The sequence below is a fragment of the Saprolegnia parasitica genome (genome assembly GCF_000151545.1).
Source record: "Saprolegnia parasitica CBS 223.65 unplaced genomic scaffold supercont2.25, whole genome shotgun sequence".
NCBI classification, from domain to species: Eukaryota; Oomycota; class Saprolegniomycetes; order Saprolegniales; family Saprolegniaceae; genus Saprolegnia; species Saprolegnia parasitica.
This window is the reverse complement of record NW_012156419.1, coordinates 36,919-58,558: the sequence shown is the minus strand read 5'-3', so window position 1 is coordinate 58,558 and position 21,640 is coordinate 36,919. Positions and strand designations below refer to the sequence as shown.

The following is a 21,640-nucleotide window of genomic DNA, read 5'->3' as shown; positions in this document are numbered from 1 at the left end:
CAGACCACCCGACATTTCGCGTCGGTCGCCAAGCCAACGACTTCCATCAGCCCGCGAGTTTAAGAGCACCCCCTGTGTACCTTCGGGTGCTGCAGCTCCAGGTCGGCCCACGGTCGCATCCAAGTGGAACTCCGCAACACGGGTCTGGCTCACGACCGCGGACGCTGCTGGTCGATCAAGTAGCTTGACGATGGACCACATAGAAAAAGAAAAACCCATAGTGGTAACCCCGGTAATACACCGCCTGACAGAGTAGTGAGTGGACAACACATTTTCATTTTAAATGCCATGTACTGTACAGAGCATGCGGCAGCCTTATTTGTGGCTTGGAGAATGCACATAGTTGCGCCACGGTTGGCGCCTCTCACTTGGGTTGCGCTTCGCCGACGGCGACGTTTTGGGCTTTGTCAGTGGCAGCACGTGAAAGTATTTCAGCGAGCACGTTGCATCGCGTAGCACGGGCGACGCTAATACGGCAGCAATATAAATTTCCATGAGCTGTCGCCCATGCGTTCGGTCTTGCTTTTGCGTGCGCGGCAGCACGGGGCAGGGTACGCGGTGGCGTGCTGCAGTATCCTCCAGATAACCATGGTAACGCTCGCAGCGAACATGGTCACGAATGAGCTTGAGCTTGCGGTCGCCGGCTGCGTCGAAAACCGTCACGTGGAACTCAAACTTGTCTTCAATCGGGAAGAAGCGCGTGACGATCACTGTGTACGACGCTGGCGTGTCGTCTTGGTTTGAAGTGCTGTGATCACGTACGTCGTCGTCGTCCCCGACACTGGGGCATTTATCGAAAGGCCGAGCCTCCCACAAAACACTTGGCAAGAGTAGTAGCGCTGGTGGACGTTTGAGAGATAGCAGTGGAAGCAAATCGTCGCTTTCACTCCATGGCACGTTGTTGTCAACGTTGTTTTCCGCGTCATACAGTACCTCGAGGTCGATGGTATCGAGGCTCGCATTGCGCACATGACCACGAGTGGGCACATACGCAATCGTTGTAGCGCGTTGGTGTGTATGTTTGACGATGCCGTCGGCCGTTGTTGGATGCTCGACGACGTTGCGCATCAATGGTGCATATCCATCGCTGTTCATGGACATGGTCTGGCTGCGCATCTTCGCAGTCGCTGGCTTGTCGTCATGTTCGGCCTCCCCCGAGAAGCAGCAGCCCAGTGTCTGGCCCATGATGCCCTCTCTTGCTATTTGAGTGGAGTGTTCGGGTGGATTCGATCCGGACAAGATATGCGACCATTCTAAAAAGCGAGCCTGATTTGAGTACAGTATACGTAAATCGGGATACAAGTTGCATATCGTTTTGGCACAACCGCTTTGAACTTGTACTAGTCGACCAAGGCGCAATCGAAGTGGCTCGCAATGGTAATTCGTTTCTCTTCAACCGATGGTTAATGGAGACCATCAAACACTCGGATTTACATGTACCTCTTCGCCATCAAACGCGTCTCTTTTTTCTGAACCAGCAACTCCAAAACGATGCATTTCTTGCTTTCGCGATGCATGAAATATACTGATAAGTCAATGGCGGATTTACAAAATGCTGACAAGCCTTGGCAGACTTGGACGACGGCAAACCAGCGGTGTCTGCACGAGGAAGAATTCCTGCGTGACCTTGGCAGAACGAACGGCGGGAATCGCAAGGAGGTGCTCCAGGAAGTCCTGCATGAACGACGTCGACTCCGCGTTTGATACCTCTTTAGAGCGCAGCAAGCCCGCCTTGGGAGGAAACGGCGGCAACGGGCAACGTACAAAGTGCTTCAGGGACGCATACAGCTTTTTGCACTCGCGCCGGGTTTTTGTCACGACGAGCACGGGGTCACTTCCGACTTGGACGTGGAAGACGTATACACTACCCTTTCCAAAGCGCAGTGTGAATGACACGGCGCGGACAGTGAACGAAGCTGGCGGCAAGGAGCCATCAACTGTCGTCGGTGCGTCCATGCTCGTTGCGCGCTTCCGAGTCATGCTTTCATGATCGCGGTCGCATTTGGCGGCCAATTCGACCAGATGTCCGAGGCTCTGGGAGCGCTGGCGCACAAAGACATGGAGGGTAGTCGGTGTTGGGTCGATCGAGGGCACTCTCTGCGCCAGCGTTGCATCTGGGAGTGTGGCTCTTGATCCTGGTGTGGGTGCGTCTGTCGCAGGTGATGGCTCATCCATGTCGAGGACGTCTTCAAGACTCATGGTCGTGCCGAGGCCCGCGTGCGTCACGTGCTTGATCACAGACGCCGGGTCCGGCGCGCCCGTGCACCAGCTCGCGATGTTGCCCATCCCGTTTGTGGTTGAACTTTGCCGCGATCTTTTGCACGTATGATTCGTCGCGCTGATTGGTTGAAATTCCACCTTGATGAGGTACTTGAAGGTCGCAGATTCAATTGGAAATAAAACATGAAGTTTGAACTTGTATTTTGTATGAACTAGTCGTGCCGTTGCCAAAGTATTTTAATAGTCTCGTTCCAAATTCACATACAAACAAGAAGTACAAAGAACGAATTATACTCATTGTATTAATTGAAGTTGACGGTTTATCATCTCTCGGTCTATTTGCCGTTTGAAGAGATGGGCCAAGTCGTCGGATGGTGTCTTGGCGACGCCGAGGCCGAGGCTACCATGCGCAAGCAGAAGCCGTCGGCGCAAACAGCTGGCGCTGAGCCGTCGGAGGTCCGCAGCATGGGCTCGGGCGAAATCTACCGATCGCGACCCAAGGCGATCCTGTCGTCCGGCCCGATGTACGCTGTCGGCTCTTTTGACAGCAAGTACAAGCTGCTGTCTGTCATCGGTGCGATGACCATCACGCGCTTGTGGGATACAAAGCTTGCGTGACTAGGCAACGGTAGTACGTCCATCTGCCACCTCTGCGAAGACAAGGCGACAGGTGCCAAGTACGCGTGCAAGATCATTGACAAGCGCGCAGTGCAAAGCAAGAGTGACGACCTTCTCGAGCAGTTTCAGGTATAGTTGCGCGATTCAAGTCGTTGGTCTTACTGCATCTTTGCCGTAAGGTGGAGATCCAGGTGTTGCAGTCGCTCAGCCACCCAACATCATCCACATGGAGGACGTCTATCAAACGGACAACCGCATATCGATGGTCACAGAGCTTATGGAAGGCGGCGAGCTTTTCGACTACATTGTCAACAAGGGGTACGGTTTGAATCGTTGACATAGTAGACAGCAATTTGATTGTCGTAGGACCCTCTCGGAGATTGAAGCGAGCTGCTTGGTGCGCAAGATCACGTCGGCGCTTGCCTATATGCACGCTTGCGGCGTCGTTCACCGGGATCTCAAGCCAGGTCAAGCTCCGCTACATAGTATTCGCCTCTGGTTGCGCTCATGCATGAAATAGAAAATTTGTTGCTGACGAGCAAGTCGCCCAACGCTGAGGTCAAGATTATTGACTTTGGCCTGGCCAAGCTACTGCACGATAACCAGACGCGCTCGTTCTTGGGCACAAGAGTTCGTCTTCCCACAGAAGTATTGACAGTGAATAGCGCTAATCAAATCGCTTAGGGCTACCTTGCGCCCGAGATGCTGCGGCGCCAGAGCTACAGCAAGTCAGTGGACGTTTGGGCCCTCGGTGTTATCGTGTACGTGCTGCTCTGCGGCTGTCTCCCGTTCAACGATGACGGAAGCAAGATCAACAGCGACAAGGCTGCTCGCGTACGAAAATCTTCGCATGGTGGATGTGACGAAATTTATGCCTCGCACAACAATAGGCCAAGTTTGGCTTACGTTTCCCTCGCTGGTCCAGTGGGCTCTCGGACAGTGCCAAGGACCTCCTGCACCACCTTTTAGGTTTGGATGAGTATATATGTAAGGTTTCTGATCTCATACACCTTAGAGGTTGACTCGGAGAAGCGCTACACCGCCGAACAAGCTTGCTTGCACCCGTGGGTGACAGGTCAGCGCACACCCAATAAGTACCTCGAATCACCGAACCACCTCAAGTCGATTCGCCTCCGCCGCAAGGTGGCAAATGATGAAAAAACCATTAGCGGCCGCCGCCTGTCGCACTAACGTCGCCATAACTTGCATTCTATTTGGCTATCGTTGCTTCTACGTGTTCCTGGTACCAAGAGCATAATTCTTCGTTTTCGTCTCTCGGAGGCACATTCATGGATGCACCACAATACAAGCTTGGCCGTACTACAGGTCGCACCCAGTGGGCAATACAATTAACACGAGAAGGGACCACATCGTCAAGGGACCGGCATCCGGTCACAAAACACACAAGGGAGCCAGCGCTACACAGTAGCTTAGTCATACCGCCCTGCATAACGGGTATTCAGGCTCAATAAATACACCGTCGGTAATTGCACCGGTGTTACATTACGACTTAATACGTAGCGTCGGGGATGCGGGACCTACGTAGCGTGGCCGCCTTGCAATGAGAATGGCCGCGATCTCGGGCGCGACGCGGTGCTTGGACGCGCGGAGACTTGCGTCTGTGAAGAAGGGAAGCGCTTTTTGCCGCATCATCTCCCAGCTCTCGAGGAAGCGCACGTAGCGCATCTCCGCGTGCGAAAGCACGTGTTCGATGTGGTCTCGAAGCCGGCGGTGTGTTTGCAATAAACTCACAGCCTCGGTGAGTGCACTGCGCGCGGGTAGTGAAAATGATTGCGGTAGCTGCTGCGCTGAGAGACCTTCCTTCAGAACCAGCTTCAAGTGTGTCGTAAGCTCCTTGCGCAAGTCGCGTCGTAGTGCAATCTCCTTTATAATCGTTTGAGGCACGACACTGCCGTGGCGAAAAGCTTGCGCCATTCGCTGCAGCGAAAGCTTGCCTTTCGCGCCCCGATGTCGTAGCTGCAGCGACCCGAAACTTCGCTTCGCTGTCGCTACCATGAGCCCTGGAAAACTGCGTTTCTGGTACGCCTTTGTCAGCGTCGAGTGCCGAGTTGGCGACAGTGATTTTGTCTTGATTCCACCCACGGAAAGACCAGTCCCCACAGAGCGGACGCGGGGCTGAGGCGATGGATCGGGTCGACGCAGTGTAGCGTGGTACGTGACACTTGCTCGATGCATCTTCAGCAAAACGCGTTCTAAGGCAATGCTCACGGTGTAGCTGTGCTCCCAGTGGCGCCACGCCATCGTCATGTGTGTGATGAAATGGTTTGACCAGTATGTGGCCGGATCGCGCTTTGTGATATTGGTGAGAATGTGGTCCATGACATGCGTGAGAATGCAACCGACGATTGTATCGCTGAGCAAAGCCGGTGCAACACCCGCGTGGTGGACCAAAAGAGTAGCCAGCGGCGCAAGTTTGTGCCGGTCGCAGATCATGGGACCCCATTCACGGCGAGGAACCACCGTCACAACATGACCGAGTGATGCAGCCGCAGCCGCAACGACATCTTGTCGGTGGTGGGCACAAAGCGTACAGAGCACGAGTATTTTTCAAAACACCGAGGCTCTATCCCAAAACACATAAACATTTTCCAAAACACATAAATGCTAGGAAATGCTAGGATGTGATTGGCCGTCACCTCTAGTTTAACCGGACAGTGGATTATGATTACGCATCAAAAAGGACCCGATGCCATCCCCGCAGCGCGGGGATGCTTATACCTCCGGGGGAAAGGTGGTGTTGGTAGCAGGGCTTGGTGTGGTTATCCGTGGGGGTGTTGGGGTGAGAGGGAGAGAGGCAGGGTATTAAGGCTGGTGAGCAATAGGGTTTTTTTGGGTAGAGAGGGATATGTGCTTAGGAAAGCATTTATGTGTTTTGGGAGAAAGTCTCGGTGCTCAGAACGGGACTCGACGACGGCTCGCGCCTTTACGAACGGCGCATCGAAGATCGAAATGGACTTCCTGAGCGCGTGCTGCAAGATTGGCACCAAAGCGACCCCATCAAGGCGGGTTGTTATGCACTGAAGCGTGTGCACACTCGACCGGCGCGGTACGACCGACGATGTTGTCATTGTTGCCGAGCTGCGCGTTGCGTTGCGTTCAACAATGTCATGCGATCGACTACGTGTGACGTTGCAGTATATCAGTACCTCGCACAATCCGACGAACCGATAACGTTACTTGGGGTCATATATGCTCGATCGGCGACGCTCGACAGAATCACGGCCGAGCCAGAGACCTTTAGGTACGAACGGAGGCAAATCTTCGAGTGCCTGAAGAGGAAGACAATGGACATTGACGAGATGCCACAGAGCTTGGCACGTGTACGCCGCCAAAAGACCGTCCTCGACACCCGCGGGGACGAGTAAACATTGCTGCAGAAGTGTCACGATGTGCAAAAGCTGCTGCACGCGCCACTTTGTGTGGTCTTCGAGTACGACACTAACGACAGCGACCGTACGTACGCGGTAGTTGCTATGGCTCAGCGACTCTACAAGTGGCAGATTGGGAATGTGGAAGTAGTTCGCCCGCTTGGAGTTCACACGCCACAAAACCACGGCAATGAGCGGGTAGCAAGTGCATGCAATTCCAAAGATGATGGTCTTCGTTCCGTTGGAGGACGCAATGAGCTCGACGAAGACCAGCATGTGGGATACATAGCACGAAGTCGTGAACGAAAGCGATCGCAAGTTGTTGGGGAATCGTCCCGACCCCAAACACTACGCATTGTAAAAGTAGACTCAGGGATGATTTCGATGCTCTTGGGGCGTACGGGCTGGTAGCGGTAGTTGTACCGGAGCAGGCAGGCCATAATGGATCCGTTCACGCAGCCAAAAACGAGGTTGATAGACGTCTTGTGAACGCCACCGTCCCGCGACAGTAAAAGTGTTGCTGTCATGTACTGCAGACAGCACGCTACAAGCCACATCATCTGAGCGGTGCAATATGGAATGGTAGAGTACTGGTGCGGGTCATTGTCATGAGCGATGAAAACGACGTTTGGTATCGAAACTGCGTCGCAAACACCTCGTCTGTAAGTTGGACCTTGTACTCCAGTGCGGTGAGGTAGAAGAGGCAGAAGAGCAATGCACCAACGCCCGCTGTAAGCCAGACGCGATCGCCGCACGCACACGTTGCGCCCGCAACCACAAAGCCATCCAGTGGCCCCGCGCACGAGAGAATACCGAGAATGGCGTACATGTATACAAGGTAGAGCGCGTCGTAAAGGCACGGAAGGAGAACCTTGGCGCGCAGAACGATGATACATCGAAGCCGAACGCATGTGGTTAGCATGAGAAACAAAAAGAGCCCCGTGAGCAGCGCGGCCCGGTACACCTTGGGAACAAACGTCACGGCGCGAACGTGAAGTACCCTCCGACGTGTACCTCGGTGGCAGGAGACGTAGGAAAAGCCAGGGTACCGTTGAAGTCGTAGTAGAGCAGTTGAAGCGGGAGGTAGCTGAACCCTGGGAGCTCAGCCCACATCGCTGCGAGTGTGAGAAGCCGGCGCGGGTCGGTGATCGTGCGACCCAGTACGATGTGTTTTTGCCGCGCGGCAACGATTCCCAGCGCTAGTAGTGACATCATTTATAAGCTTGTTTGAAGCATACGGCGATCCATTACCTTGTGCTGGGATGTCGTGAAGGTCGTCGATTTGGAGCCGAAACTCTTCCCACATGCGTGTGTAGAGCACAAAGGCAACGGTCAATATCAGAAACAGACCCCATGCAGTGAGTGGCAGTGCGAAATGAAGGGAATCAAGGCCACAAGCAGTCCACTGTGTACGCGAACACGCGCCGCCTCCGTCCTCGGAGCTGCAGGCATTCATGGATGAGATAGTACCACTTGCAAAGGCTTCACGATCCTTACATAGATATAGCGTTTACTAGTATACTGTACGCGATTCCTATTTTTAGGAAAAGGCACTATGACTGTGCTGCTACCAACAGTAGCTACCGCGCTCGGCGTGGTCACCACCATAACCTTGGAGCGCTGGCGGCCGCATCTCTCGTCTAGTACTTTTCAAACACTGTCAGGTATGCTGCTTTTCAGCTCCCATACTAGGCTTCATTTGGTGTTAAACGAGCGGTTGCGTAGACGCTGCAAAGCGCCAGACGCTTTCTTCGCGTTGGCTCCAGCTTCACGGCACAATCTATCACATAGGTGCTGCCCTGGACGCTGTGGTCTTGAATGCTGGCGCACTTTGTGCTGCGTTTGGCGGGGCCCTATGGATACCCGCGGCAAACTATTTGGGCTTCTACGTGAGTGCGCTATCTGGTATAGCACTCGTGCCCCCGCTCCTAGTGTGTTTTTGCAGAAAGCGATCGCATTTTGCTCATCTCTTGGCGTCAATCTGGGTCGTCGCGCTACATCCATGGCACGTCTACTGCCTTGTTATGATCCCCGACACGTCGTCATGGCCCGTGATGGTTGCCGCCAGCCTAGCTCTTGCTGCAACTATTCTCTTTGTGCAGCTGTATGAGCCGCTCGATCTGGGCTGGAAAGAGCACGCTTCGTTTCGTCGATTTTTGCACCTTCTTCGACTGTCACAGATTTTGCGCTCGTCCATGAAGCCTTCGACGATTGTTGCGATTCTCTCAGCGATAGCTTTCGCAAGCGGTGCCGTCTCGATTTTTATCTACTTCCAGTAAGACCTGATTGTCATCACTCGTCATCCAATTGCCCTTTGCATGCTTGTGTAGTATCAAGGTGCCGGCCTTCATATGCACTTGCTTTGCGCAGCCATGCTTGCTGCTGCTCTCGGTGTTTCGACTCTCCAAGCTATCGCAGACTACACCGCGATACCATCTTACACGATGCTTGTCGTACCTACTTCTCTTGGGGCCATTGCAACCGTACTCATGCTCAAGCGGGCCTCGCTGTCACATCTCCCATGCTCGCTTCGACACGCTGCAGCGCTGTGCCATTCCAATCTATCTGTACGCACAGTTGCGTGTTTGTCGATAGCGGCTGAGGCGACGACATTCCAGCTTCAAGAAGCCGCTGGTCTCGTCGAGCAGCTGCATTTCATTGAGACCATTTCGGTTCTAGACCTCAACGGTCTGCCCGTTGCCGCCGCGTGCGAAGCATACGTCGCTCTGTCGTCGTTTGACGACGCAGCACGTGCGCCACTCGAAGAAGAGGCGGACGGAGAAGGGCGTGAACAGAACGACGAAGCATCTAACCTTATCAGGTTTGGGCTCTGGCTGTCCCCACCAGGTGCCCGCATTGCGGGTGTCGTATCATTGGACCGACGCCAAGCTGAATGTGTTGTGTCCTTAACTCTTGTCCTTGCTGCGTCGCCACACCCCAATCATGCCGACGCCCGCTACATGGCTGCGACGACCGCCATCGCACTCTACGCGTTGAATGCACTCTGCTTGCGTACGACGACGTTTCTGCTGCATTTGTGCACGCTGTGTAGCCGTCTACCGACCACCACGACCGCGATCCGTAGCCTCCAGCAAGCTGCAGCAGAGACAGATCCCGCGCTGCTCGTGAACGCGCTGACGTCCCCGATCGCTGTCCAAGCATTAGCGCAATTCTTGGCATTAGATCACGTCGACGCATCAGACGTGTGCTTCGTAGCACGAGTGCTATCAGACGTCGTACGTTCTTGGCATTCTTGGGTTTGATGCCACCCATCCAATGCCGTAGGCACACCACATCCTGGGGAGCGACGTGGACCCTCGGCCATTCTTAGGTCAAGAGGTCACGAAAAATCTTCAAGTCGCTTGGGACAAGTGGCACTCGTCGCATTACTTTATCGCAGTGGCGCTTGAGAGCGCGGTGACATCGTTCCACACCGCGTGCGATGCCGTCGAGCGCGGCGATGCCGCGCGCACCGCGTTGACAAATAAGCGCCCGCGCTGCTGTGGCTGGCGCATTGCAACGGTTCGCCCAACGACGTGGATCGAGGCAGAGATGTGGCAAGACGTGCAGGCGCGACAAATCTTGCGCGACCAGTTCGTTGCAGCGGTCGCGCGCGTGCTCGATGAGGGCTGGGCCGAGCAGCTGCCGCCGTCACGTCTCTCTAGTACCGGCCAAGCGAAGCTGCAAGAGATTGCACGCGCCATGCGCACTCACACATTTCTGCTTGGGCATCTCTACGAGACGTTTCCCGTGGCCGTTGTGGCATACGTGCGCCAGCTGGATCTTCTGCAAGCACTTGCCCCACCAACGAGCGTGATATAGATATAAATTATCAGAGGTCTCAAGCACACCGGCATTATGCACTTGTACAGTATATCCACTCTCAACCAGGATGCCTGTGTTCACGACGACCGACGGCTGTCGCCTGGCCTACGACGACACCGTGGCCTCGTCACCAGCCAACGCACCCGTTGTCCTCTTTCTCCATGGATGGAGCGCGAGCCGCCGGTACTTCTGCCGCAACGTCCCGCAGCTCCAGGCGACCTGTCGTGTTATCTGTCTCGACATGCGCTTTCATGGCGAGTCGGACAGCCCGGCGCATGGCATGCACATTGCGCGTTTAGCCGCTGACGTCCGTGAGCTCGTGCTAGGCCTAAACCTGGACAAATCCAAACTCACGCTCATCGGTACGTCTATGGGCTGCGCTGTCATTTGGAGCTTCGTCGAGCTCTTTGGCAGTGCTAGCGTGCGCCAAGCCATCTTTGTCGACCAGCTTCCTCTGCAGAATCGGCGCGAGGACTGGCCGCTTCACGGCTATGGGTGCTACGACGAAGCGAGCTTGCAGGGCATCGAGCACACGCTTGCGACCGACTTGCCCGCGATTGCCCAAGGCAACCTCGACAGCTGCCTTGTCCGCGACGACGTGCCGCGAGATATTCTCGATATTCTGCGCGCTGACGTTCTACAATGCAAGCCAACAGCGCTCGCAACACTCATGCGCGACCACACGCAGATCGACTGGCGGCCACTTCTACCCACGATATCAATTCCGTGCTTGAACCTCCTCGGCGGCCCAAAGAACAAGGTCTTCCCGATGGCTGGCGCCCTCGTCGTCGGCGACACGATCCCCAACTGCACCAACGTCGTCTTTGAGCGTTGTGGGCACTGGCTTTATCTCGAGCAGCCCAACGACTTCTGCCAGCTTGTCCAGGCGTTCGTCCATGATCGCCCGTTGCCAGTGTCGTCATCGAACGGGCTCGTCGTGTACAACAAGTAGCGTATTGACGCGGCTCCAATAGCCATGCAAATATAGTACATGCACACTAACTACCATCTTGTCCGAATGGTTGGGTTGCTCTCGCTGGGTCAAGGCTGCGAACGTGCACTGATGCAGCATTCGCAGCAAGTCATGTTCACGCAGCTTCAGAAGATTGTATCATGACACTATCTAGTGTCCTTTTGCTTCAACCTATAGTCCCGTGAAGCGACATCGCCAGTTTGCACAACCTGTACACCTACTTCAGAGCCTTTGCGCAGCGCTGGACCAAAGCATCTACAATCATGTAATCTTTCTCTGAACCGCGAACGAGGTCCGGGCGCTTGCAGTGCCTGGCCATAACGAGCTCACAAAGCCGCCAAATCATACACTATTCAATGTGTCAAGGTCCTGAAATAGTATGTGAGCACGGTTGTGCATTGGCACCAGTGGATTTCGTTGGTCGAACGGTTTTAGAAAAAACAAGATTGTATATTATTATACCATGTACTTGATATTACTATGCAAAGGAAAAAATGGGCACCGTTTTTATTGTGCGCCAAACCGAGTCCATTTCGATCTTGCAAGATGCTGCGCCAAGGCCGCGGGTGTGTCGCCGCGCTCCGGCAGCGCTCGCTTGCGCTTCGCCGACCGCTGACGGTGCGAGCCTTTGCCACATGGGACCACAAGCGAGACGCCCCAGCGATGCCCAGAAAGGCGACGCCGTCTACGCTAAAGCCGCTGGCGTTCGAGGCCGCACCCGTCGCCGCGACGCCATTGACGCCCGCAGACCTTCACAGTGTCGAGCCTGTCAAGCTCATCCAAGAAGAGAAGATGCCGTTCCGCGAGATCGAAGACGACGGTATTGCCGTCGACTTGACGTACTCGGCGCGGCGTATGGGCTTTCCGCACTACGAGAACGAGTACGTGGAGAAGCCGGGCACGGACGTGCGCGAGGAGACGCGGTCGGACGCAACAGTCAAGGCTGAGCGCGTTATGGCAGTCTTTCGTCGGAGCCTCAATGAGCGCACGACCAACTTTATCTTGCGCAAGCTCAGCATCTACACGACGAACCCGAAGCCTAACAAGTACTCGGTGACGCGCTTCTTTGAGAGCCTCGAGGAGCTCATGCGCGACGAGTACCCGAAAGAGTACGACTACTTGCGTGCGTTCCTCTGCGCAAAGGACGTTGAGCAGTCAAGTCTTGATGCGTCGTCGCTCTTGCACCCGGACCACCCTCTCTACGATGACCTGTGCCGCGTGATCCTTGTGCACTGCCGCCGCGTTTGCATCATGACGCACGTGCGCCACTCGCTGAAACGCCCGGCGTCGTCGCTTCCGCAGCTCAAGCGACAGCTGCACACGCTCCTCCGTGCGCAAGGCTGGGAAGATATGGTCTCGTACTGCGGCATTAGCGCAAAGTCGACTACCGAGCCGACGGAAGAAGAGCCCCTTGACGAGTGGGACCTCATGTCGCTCGAGTCAGACCTTGCCGACTTCCGCGGTGAGCTCGAGGCTGCGGGCCAGGCACTGCAGACACTCCGCGACGCGCGCTTGACACCGCATGAGATTGAGAAGGTCCTAAGCATGATGATGGCGTTCGTGAAGAACGCCAAGGCCCATCGCAACATCCTTCAAGACGTCGCCTGCGAGATTCAACAGGCTGCGCCGTCTCAGCCGCGCGAGTTTACAGAAGCGTGGGTCAACGCGATTGTGCAGTATCTCTCGGGTGACCGCGTCACGCTTGCGACGCTCCAGGACGATCCGATCTATGCAATCGATTACCTCCAGTACAGCAACCGCAACGACGCCTTTCTGCGGCTTCTCCTCGATGCGCGCATGCGCACATCCCACGTGTACATTCAAGGCCTTGACGAAGAATCCCTCGACCGGACGCTCGCGCTGAAGCCCGTCGAGACCCGCGACCGCGTGCTCACGTGTGCGCTGAACCTCGCGTCGCTCTTCAACGACAAGGCGTTCCACTCGTTCTACTCGCGCTTTGTGCGGCACAAACTCACGTGGCGCTCCAACCTCGACACGTCCGACGGCATCTTTCTACAGGATGTCCAAGGCCTCTTCCCGAAGGAGTGCCAAGTCTTCATGGTCGAGCTCATGCGCCAAGTTATCCCGGATTTGACACTCGAAGCCCTCACGATCTCGCGCCTCCGCATGGTCAACACTGGTCGCCAGGTGCGCACGTCCATGACCTTTCCGACGCCTGTAGAAGCGACGGCGTGGCACCCATCGACGTCTGTCTTCTATGGCAACCTTGCCGATCTCACGACAGAAGAGACGCTGCGGAAAAGCCTGCGTCACCTCGGCCCGATCAAGAAGATCTTCACCTTTGCTGAGCCGCGCGCGGGCGTTGCGCCACGTGTCGACGACGTCGCCACGGATGACAACACGGTCGTCGACAAGCCAAAGCCGGAAAAGAAAGGCCGCTCGAAGAAGGTCAAGACCGTGGCTCTGGAAGACGACGAGGACGAGGACGACGGTGAGATGTTGCTGGAGTCAACGTCCGCCGAAGACGAGCCCAAAGCGCGAAAGTCATCAACGCTCTCAAACGTCGTCGCGAGCGAGCGCTTGACGCCGCACGAGTGCATCGTCGAGTTCGAGTCGCCATCATCCGTGGAGCGGGCGCTCCACCCAGCGCTCAAGATCTTTGGCGTCATGGTCCCAGGTGAGAAGCAAAACCGCGCCATCTTCTCCCACGCAGCCGAGCCGCGCAAGGTCATCACGCTCCACTCGATTCCTTACTGCACGCGCATCGCAGATATTGAGACCACGCTGCGCGCTGCGCTTGGCATCGACTTTACTCTCGGCCCGAACGCACTTCCGGACATTCTCTTGATAAACGGTACAATGGAGCTAGCGTTCGAGACGTACAACGATGCGGCGTTTGTCATGGAGAAGCTGCGGCTGTACCTTGCGGCGCTCCCGGACCCGAAGGAGGTGCTGCCCATGGAGCGCAAGAGTGCAAAGGCCAAGAGCACAAAGGAGTACACGGCCAAAACGCGCAAGGAGCGCGAGCGTCGAGAAGAAGAGAAGGAAGCCGACTTGCGCCGCGCAGCCGTGCCGACCGTGCTTCTCCGCTATGACGACCCGACGACGACGTACCGGCCGTTTGAAGTGTCGTGGACGAAGCTACCACGACGCCGACGCAAGTACGACCCGTAATTGGCCGTACCAGAGACCCCGTAGAGATTAATGCCCAATTATAGAGACTTTGCAGAATACTATTTGAGGAAAAAGTGACGAAGGGAAGCGACATGTATTGAATCGGAGCACGCCGAGACGACGTTCAATTAGCGTGGTTCCAACGCACGCCAGCAACGATGCTGACCGCAACAACGACAACCAGCACATGCACGAGGACAACCCCCCACGCGGAGGGCAGCACGGTTGGCGGCTGCAATCTGAGGTGTGCATCATGACTCGACGTGACCGTGGGCGACGCTTGGCTGAAAGAGGTGTCGCCGTCATCGCTCTCGTCGCATTCCGAGGCAGGAGTTATGTCATCGGGCACTTCTGTCTGGGAGAGCTGTGCGTTCGGAGTTTCGGTGACAAGCGCAACATCTGTCTCGTTGAGAGCATTCAGGAAGACGATAGCCCACCCGAGCTGAGGCACGATCGTCGCTCCGTCTTGGACGCCGTATGCCATGTGACCCGCGAGAAGCACCGTGTCGTAGCAGCCCGACTCGTCTTCAAGCTTGACGTCGACAACGACGTACCCAGCGGGCACTTGGTCCAGGCGCAGCGTCGGGTATTTGTCCTTATCGTCATGCGCCGTCTCGATGCTCGTCCAGCTCTTCGCGCATTGCCACGCGCCGTCGTTGGCAAAGACGCAAAAGACGCAAATCCAGCCGCCGATATAGCGCGCGCCCGAGACGTCGCCATCAAGCACCATGTGTTGCCAGAAGTCCTCGTCCACGCTGCCCTCGGTTGCCGCCACGAATTTGTCGAGGATCGAGTGCAACATCTTGGCCCATCCCGGAAGACCGAGTGCCGCAAAGCGCTGAGCACGGGCACGAATGTCCATCCAGTCGGCAACCGTGCCGAGCAGTGTCACATGTGGGATCCCACACTGCATTGTGGGCATCGAGCACACGGACTCGTCCATCGACGCGAGCATGGCGACGCTTCCGATGATCGTGTCGTGCGGTGTCGATGTCGTGAAGCTGGGAAGCATCCATTCGAGTAAAGCCGGGTCGACGAGATGTGACTGCATGCGCACCACCAAGGCGGCTGCGATTTCATCATAGTTGACACTGTTGACGTCCGGGATCTTAAAGATAAGGTTGGCGCTCGAGCCAGAATGGATGATCGTCGACTTCACATCATCCGGGGCACCGTTGACGTAGCGACCGAACTGGATCATAATCGCAGCCCAAATGTCGTCCGGGCGAATTACCAAGTCGTGGTGCCCGTTGTATGCGAGCATGACCCCGTGCACAAACCCGTTTGGGCAGCACAGCTCGGTAAGTTCGTTGGCGAAGCATGCACGACGTCATCGGCGCCGAGCTCGGCCATCGCACGGACCGGCGTCTCGAGTGAAACACGACCTCCAAAGGCGTTGCGAGTGACCGGAGAGACAGCGAACGTGACCATGAGGCAGCAGATTCGAAAGTGAGTTCGAGGGCTTGTCGGGCGGTATGGGCACCCCCTTATGTGAAATTCGTACTTCAACTTCAGTCACACGGCCCCAACGCGTTAAAAACGAATCTATTTGCCAGAGCCTGCTCCGCTAAATGATGCGACTCAATTTAGTTGTGTATGCATGTTTCCACTTGGGAGCTGCGCCTCAAGAAGCTCGCGCAACAGCCCAGATCATTTTAACTTCAACTCGAGTTGGGTAGATATAGCCTCAGCAAACTTATCAACAGCTCACGAACTAAGAGCACGCAACCAATTGCCTCTAGGAGCAAGACCGTCATATCAAGATCCACATTAGTTTACCGGGTCCAAGTCGGTGCAGTGTACAACCACATATAATGCCTCGAAAAGCTTGCATGCCTCAATCAATTTATCCAGCCATGAACATCGGCACAATACTAGAATACTGCATTTCGGACTGCTGCCTTGCGCCAACACAGAGCAGCATCATTTCCGCGACTTCAAATCCCGTTGGAGCCAGTGATTTTCGGTTGGCTATTTCGAGCATCCGGAGACCAATCAGAGCCAATCGGAGCGGCATGACCTCGGCGCTCCGGCTGACCCCGCACCTCATCGAGGCCGTTGCACTGGAAGGCCGCTGCGGTATCTCTCTTCGCCAGCTGCTCGAGCGCCACGAGAGCAGTGGCGACGCAGCAGTGCGCGCAGCTTGCTGGCGCGTGCTTCGCGCATCGGGTCTCTTGCCGCCACACCCGATCGCGTTCTTTGCCGACGGCGCGCGCCTCACCGACGTTCCTGTCGCACTGGCCGATGCACTCGACATTGTAATCGTCGCCTCGGAGGATTTACGTCTGCGCGCGCTGCACGTCACGCCGTCGGGCGATCTTCCGCCGACGCAGCTCTTGATCTTGGAGACCGTCGGCCGCACGCGGGCAAAAGGAATATCTATGATGGACCTCACGACGGCCGTCTCGGAGGCAGCAAGCGGTGCGAAGAAAGTAAAGAGCAAGACGGGCGACATCCGCGCCGTGCACCACCAGCTGGACCGGCTCCTCAGCTTGAAGCTCGTCGTGAAGAAGATGCTGCAGATCCTCGGTCAAGGTCGACCGCAACGGTTCAACGTCATCTTACTCGCGCGATTTGCCAACGACTTCGACCACGAAGCGCTCTTTCCAGGTGCGATACTCGAAGACGACCTCGCGTGGAAGCAGCGCACAGTGATCGAGATGCTGCAGTACATGTCGACGCACAACGTATCGCAATGTGTTCTCGCCGATGCAGTCCGGGGCACGATCGCGGATCAAAAATACAAGCTCGAGGCCTTCAAGAACTACATCATTGCCGAAGGCCAGCGGCAGGCGTCGTCATTTCCGGTCGAAATCTTCTCAGCGATCGTCGGGACGGACACGAAGCGCAAGCTGTGGTGTGTCAAGCGCCGTCAGATTGAGCTTGAGCCAGACCCGTTTCCCGGCTTGCCGCGGTTGGGTCTCGAGTCGGGCGTCATGTACCAGATCCACCAGCTTATCCAGATCTCGGAAGGCATTACGACGCCCGAGATCCGCAGCCTTCTCGAGATCCCAGGCCCAAAGACCACGTACCGCCTACTTAGCACTGCAACGTCAGCGTACGCCGTTCGTATGACCAAGGTTGTCGTCGGGCGCAATTCGGTCTTCAAGCTCTTTCCCATGGCGCCGGACATCACAGCTCCCAAACGCAAGCGCGACAGCAGCTGTGACGAAGACGACGTCGAAGACGTGAAGCCCGAGCCAGAGCGTCGAGGGACGTGGAAGCGCCCGTGCCACGGTCACAGCTTAAAGCGCAACTCGGCAGCGATGGACGCTCCGACCGACGACACGGCGTCTCTCCGGAAGGAGCACATTGCGGCGCGCGTCGCCAAAGAGCGCATCGTGTCGCTCTACTCGCTGCGTTCGTCCATCATCGAGATGGAAAATTTCCACGAAGGCACGAAGAACATCCAGTTTATCGCGGGCCACCGCGTCGACACGCGCTCGATCCAGCGGCTCCTCGACAGCCTCCAGGGTGAAGGCCACCTCGAACAGCGCGCTGTCGCGTACCCATCAAGACGGCCTCTGTGCCCGGTACGACACGCAATGTCTCGGTGGTGTCGGCATCGGACGTGACGCCGAAAGAGCTCGACGCGTACCTTGCGCGCTACAGTCGCGACACGCGCGTGCAACGACTCAACACCAAAGCGTTCACGAACCCGCGGGTTGCAGTGCGCGACGGTCGGCTCACACAAATCGACCCCAGCGCGATCAAGTACATGATGAAGGCCAAACTCCACTCGGTGCACAAGGCTGACCTCGCGCGCACCAAGCAATCGCGCTCGCTTGGTTTGTGCCACGGTATGATGCACCGGTGTCGCGTCTTCCACCGACTTCTCTTCGAGTACCTGCACACAACGACAACAGCTGCCAGCAGCAAGGAAGATGCGCTCGCGACCTTGTTGAAGCAAGCCTCGACACCCGCCGCCATCGTCTTCTCGCTGGACGCAATGCTCGCAGCGATGCGCGTGCGCCAGTACATAGGTATTTTTGGTATCGGCCACGTGCTCACACCCGACGAATACACAACCGTGGAGCGCGCGCTGGCCGCGGACGTGACCCTTTACGCGCTTGACGACGGCCTCCGGCGTAAGGTCACGTACCGCCAGACACGGCGGTGTCTGCGACTCCTCAACATGCTCAAGTCTCTCCAGCTCGTAAGCACGTACCGGCTTCGGCTCGAGCAGCTGCTGCAACATGTACACGCCGACGACAACGCCAAGCGCAACGACGACGTCGAGGTGCTTTTGCGCGACCAAGCCGAAGTGGGCCGGAGCAACTTGCTCTTGGTGTGGCACACGCACGGTCAACTACTTCTCGACGATAGTGCGGGCGTTTGGGCGACCGAGTCGATCGGCCGCGTGATTGCGACGCGACACCAGTACTCGTTCGGCCATGCGATCCCACTCCGAATGGACTTCACCGACGTCGACAAGGTCGATCTCTACTGGGAGGCGCTGCAATGTGTTGCGCTCGAGTCGCTTTCGTTCGCGGCAGGCCCGGGCCAGGTCCAGGCCTTCCCCAAGCCGCTGGCTTTCTCGCATGTGAACCTTCTCGTCCCGATCTCGTGGACATCGCGTACGCAGTCCGAGCGCTACAAGAAACGAAAAGCGCGCGAGAAGGAGCTTCGCGCTATCATTCCCGGCTCGAGTCGCGTACCGCGGCCCCGGCGTCGATCACCGTACACAAAGCCGCGCCTCGTCAAGGCCGCCAAATGCCGTGTCGCTGTCGAGGTCGATCATGTCGACTTTACGCCCGACGAAGAAAACGAGCTTCTTGAGGCTTACTACAAACAGCTCGAAGCCAACTGGCGGGTGTCCGTGCCAGAGGACATGCAATGTGAGAACGAAAGCGTCCTCGTCCGGGCACCCCACGCTTGGCGCGTCAACTTCTCGGTCGCCACTATCGGGCGAGCGCTTCGGCGGTCGCGGCCGCCCAGCGCGGGCCCTCTTCGGCGGCGTCTCGCCGAGCTTCTTGACCAAGTGAGCTCCAAGCAAGCACTCGTGGACCTCCACAACCGCGTGTTTGGCCAGTCGGTTTTTGTTGAGGAAGACGCCGTGATGACGCAGCCGCGCATGACCGCACTTCTCAATCGTGTTTTGATGATTGTGCTGTGCCCGGACACGTCATATCTGCAAATGGCCGCGGAGCACCTGCTTCTGCACTGGACGCGCCGGGAGATCAACACAGTTTGGCGCCTTCTATGGCTGCGTGGCTGGATCGTGCACGCAACGGCTCCAACCCACCGTCAACTTCAACGCGGCTACGTTCTCTCGAGGAAGCTTCTCATGCTTTGGCGCGACGGTGCCCGGCTCCCACTCTCCATGTTTGAGGAGGCTGCAGAACAAGCTGCTGTCGTCGACGATGCGCTCGAAGATGCCGACGACAACGAAGACGGCGGGGTTCAGCTTACTGTCGGCGCGCCGCTGACGCATGCCGCGTTCGTCCTCGGCCGTTGCTCGTTTTTAGTCGAGTACAAGTCGTCGACTGTGCGGGGCTCCTCGGCAATCGCGCACAAGCGTAAGCGACCACAGGCGACAGACCGGGCGGGCTTCGGTATTGCTGGGCATCTGTACCAGCTCCAGCCACAGGACGACCCGTGGGTCGTGTCGACTATCTTCTCTCATCCGCCGCCTGAGCAGCTCTCGGACGCAATGGACGCATTTACGGCGCCGCTGCCGCTGACCAAGAAAGCCCGAAGAACCTTTGTGATCGACGACGATGCCATCCACGGGCTCCTCGGTGCCGCAGCAGAACAGGGTTGCTCCGCTGCGGAGCTCGCTCTTGCGCTTGATGTTGATGCCATCGCGGTGCGCGAGAAGCTGGAGTCGATGTCGGACGACGTGCTCTGCGTCCAGGCCTATGCCCAAGCGCGCTACGTCTTGCGGTCGTACGAGAAGTTTTGGACCGTGCAGTCCTATGTCGTCGCACCCAACAACGAAGCCATTTTCGACACCAAGTCGCCGGGCAAGGCCGCGCACCCTTGGCTCAAGCTCAGCGGCTCCACTAACGTGCAGTGGTGGACGCGCATGCAGCGATCGGCGCTGCATTTCATATTTGGTGCTCCCGGTGCCGACGACGTCGCCGTCTGGAAACACATGGACATGTTGTTGCCGCTGCAACAGGTGCGCTGTCTACTCGCACATCTCGTTGCCGAGGACGTTTTGTACGCGCGCGTTGCCGCCAAGCAGCCCAGCACACTCTTCTCTGTCGCGTCGCCCGTTGTTGGTGTACCTGACGCACCGCTCACCGAAATTGACCTCGACGAATGGACTGTGCGATATATGGCACCACCCGACTGCATCGAAAAACTCGGCATGCTTCTCCGAGACACCGAATAATCGAAACTCTTGCACGTTTTCATCCTATTGAACCGATCTGTTGGACGTAAGGCACTGGTCACTCGACATGACCCCAACACCTCATCGCTCGGTATCTTTCATTCAGAAGCAGTGTCTCCTCGCTCGTTGGATCCTACAATAATCCTGGTAGGAACGTTTACGTGGTGTGGTGTACCAGCATCCCAGGGGATTAATTCGGCGTGTCGTGTCTCAATCCGGCCAACCCATTGGCTATAATTCCAGATTTGCTGACCAATAAAACTGCGTTTCATTGGTCTCAGCCAATCGCATCGCCCGGAACGTGTCCTGTCAAGTGCGATTTGGTAGTCCCTGTTAAGTGCTGTCACATCATTCACATTAGACTCAATTTTGTATAAAATAAGTACGACGCACTTATCCGAAGTACATTTATAAGTGCGTCGAAGCCGCACCTAATAGAGCCTCCGAGCGCGCGTCGATTTCGGGACAGCGGAAGCGCGCGAAGTAGATTCGACAGCTAAATATCCGGACAGCGGAAGCGCGCGGAAACGAACGTCATGGCAAGGACGCCCTCTAGTACCATGGGGCCTCATGGGAAGCAGGTGAAGCCACGAACGGTGTACGAGGCGGAGCTCTTCCGGGAGCGGCATGCGCAGAGGATGCAAGAGACCCGAAGGAAGGCAAGACTCGCGAAGCGTAAGCAATCCGCCGCAGCGACCTTATCGACGGACGCCAACTCGACTCATGACGAAGGCGTCAAAGATGCTCTGGAAGTGCCAGGTGACCAAGATGACCCAGGTGCGATGCCACGTTGAAGACTGCAACAAGCGACGACGGCGCGTTGGCCCGGAAAAGTCTGCGCACCGCAGCGCAGCGAAGGTCGCGCGTTGACTTTTGTCTAGGCCAACGCGCCGTCGTCGCAAATACTGGTAAGCAGTGCTTAGCATTCAAAAGTTCAACTGTGGCACGTGGGCCCTGACGCCAACGAGCCTTGCGGGCCTTGACAGCTTCCAGCCGCACCGCCCTCTAGGTATCCCAATCACGCTCGGCGACGTCGCACTCTACAAGCGCTGCCATATCGTCCCGCTGAGCCCGATCTTCGCCCGCCAGCCTGGCGCCTGCTGGGCCACGTGCTGCGCCTGAAGGAAGACGTCCCTGCCA

At 56.8% G+C, this 21,640-nt stretch overlaps 6 protein-coding genes across 6 annotated transcripts; 4 read left to right on the top strand and 2 right to left on the bottom strand.

Moving 5' to 3' along the window:
* Window positions 1-1,545: 1,545 nt before the first annotated feature.
* SPRG_20193 (hypothetical protein) lies at window positions 1,546-1,980 on the bottom strand (the record flags this gene model as incomplete). Its single annotated transcript, XM_012345795.1, has 1 exon — window positions 1,546-1,980. One exon carries the CDS (start codon window positions 1,978-1,980, stop codon window positions 1,546-1,548), a length of 435 nt encoding a protein of 144 aa, XP_012201185.1.
* A 594-nt stretch (window positions 1,981-2,574) lies between these two features.
* SPRG_20192 (CAMK/CAMK1 protein kinase) lies at window positions 2,575-4,029 on the top strand (the record flags this gene model as incomplete). The annotated part of the gene is made up of 8 exons (XM_012345794.1): window positions 2,575-2,794; window positions 2,843-2,967; window positions 3,047-3,156; window positions 3,205-3,305; window positions 3,359-3,468; window positions 3,523-3,672; window positions 3,729-3,807; window positions 3,854-4,029. The coding sequence occupies 8 exons, from the start codon at window positions 2,575-2,577 to the stop codon at window positions 4,027-4,029; spliced, it is 1,071 nt and encodes a 356-aa protein (XP_012201184.1).
* A 5,750-nt stretch (window positions 4,030-9,779) lies between these two features.
* On the top strand, window positions 9,780-11,004 carry SPRG_20191 (hypothetical protein; the record flags this gene model as incomplete). The annotated part of the gene is made up of 2 exons (XM_012345793.1): window positions 9,780-9,877; window positions 10,119-11,004. The coding sequence occupies 2 exons, from the start codon at window positions 9,780-9,782 to the stop codon at window positions 11,002-11,004; spliced, it is 984 nt and encodes a 327-aa protein (XP_012201183.1).
* Window positions 11,005-11,571: 567 nt separating this feature from the next.
* SPRG_20190 (hypothetical protein) lies at window positions 11,572-14,160 on the top strand (the record flags this gene model as incomplete). Its single annotated transcript, XM_012345792.1, has 1 exon — window positions 11,572-14,160. The coding sequence occupies one exon, from the start codon at window positions 11,572-11,574 to the stop codon at window positions 14,158-14,160; it is 2,589 nt and encodes an 862-aa protein (XP_012201182.1).
* Window positions 14,161-14,493: 333 nt separating this feature from the next.
* On the bottom strand, window positions 14,494-15,424 carry SPRG_22188 (hypothetical protein; the record flags this gene model as incomplete). Its single annotated transcript, XM_012345888.1, has 2 exons — window positions 14,494-14,563; window positions 14,598-15,424. The coding sequence occupies 2 exons, from the start codon at window positions 15,422-15,424 to the stop codon at window positions 14,494-14,496; spliced, it is 897 nt and encodes a 298-aa protein (XP_012201278.1).
* A 751-nt stretch (window positions 15,425-16,175) lies between these two features.
* On the top strand, window positions 16,176-20,500 carry SPRG_20188 (hypothetical protein; the record flags this gene model as incomplete). Its single annotated transcript, XM_012345791.1, has 2 exons — window positions 16,176-17,693; window positions 17,747-20,500. The coding sequence occupies 2 exons, from the start codon at window positions 16,176-16,178 to the stop codon at window positions 20,498-20,500; spliced, it is 4,272 nt and encodes a 1,423-aa protein (XP_012201181.1).
* Between the last annotated feature and the right edge of the window lie 1,140 nt (window positions 20,501-21,640).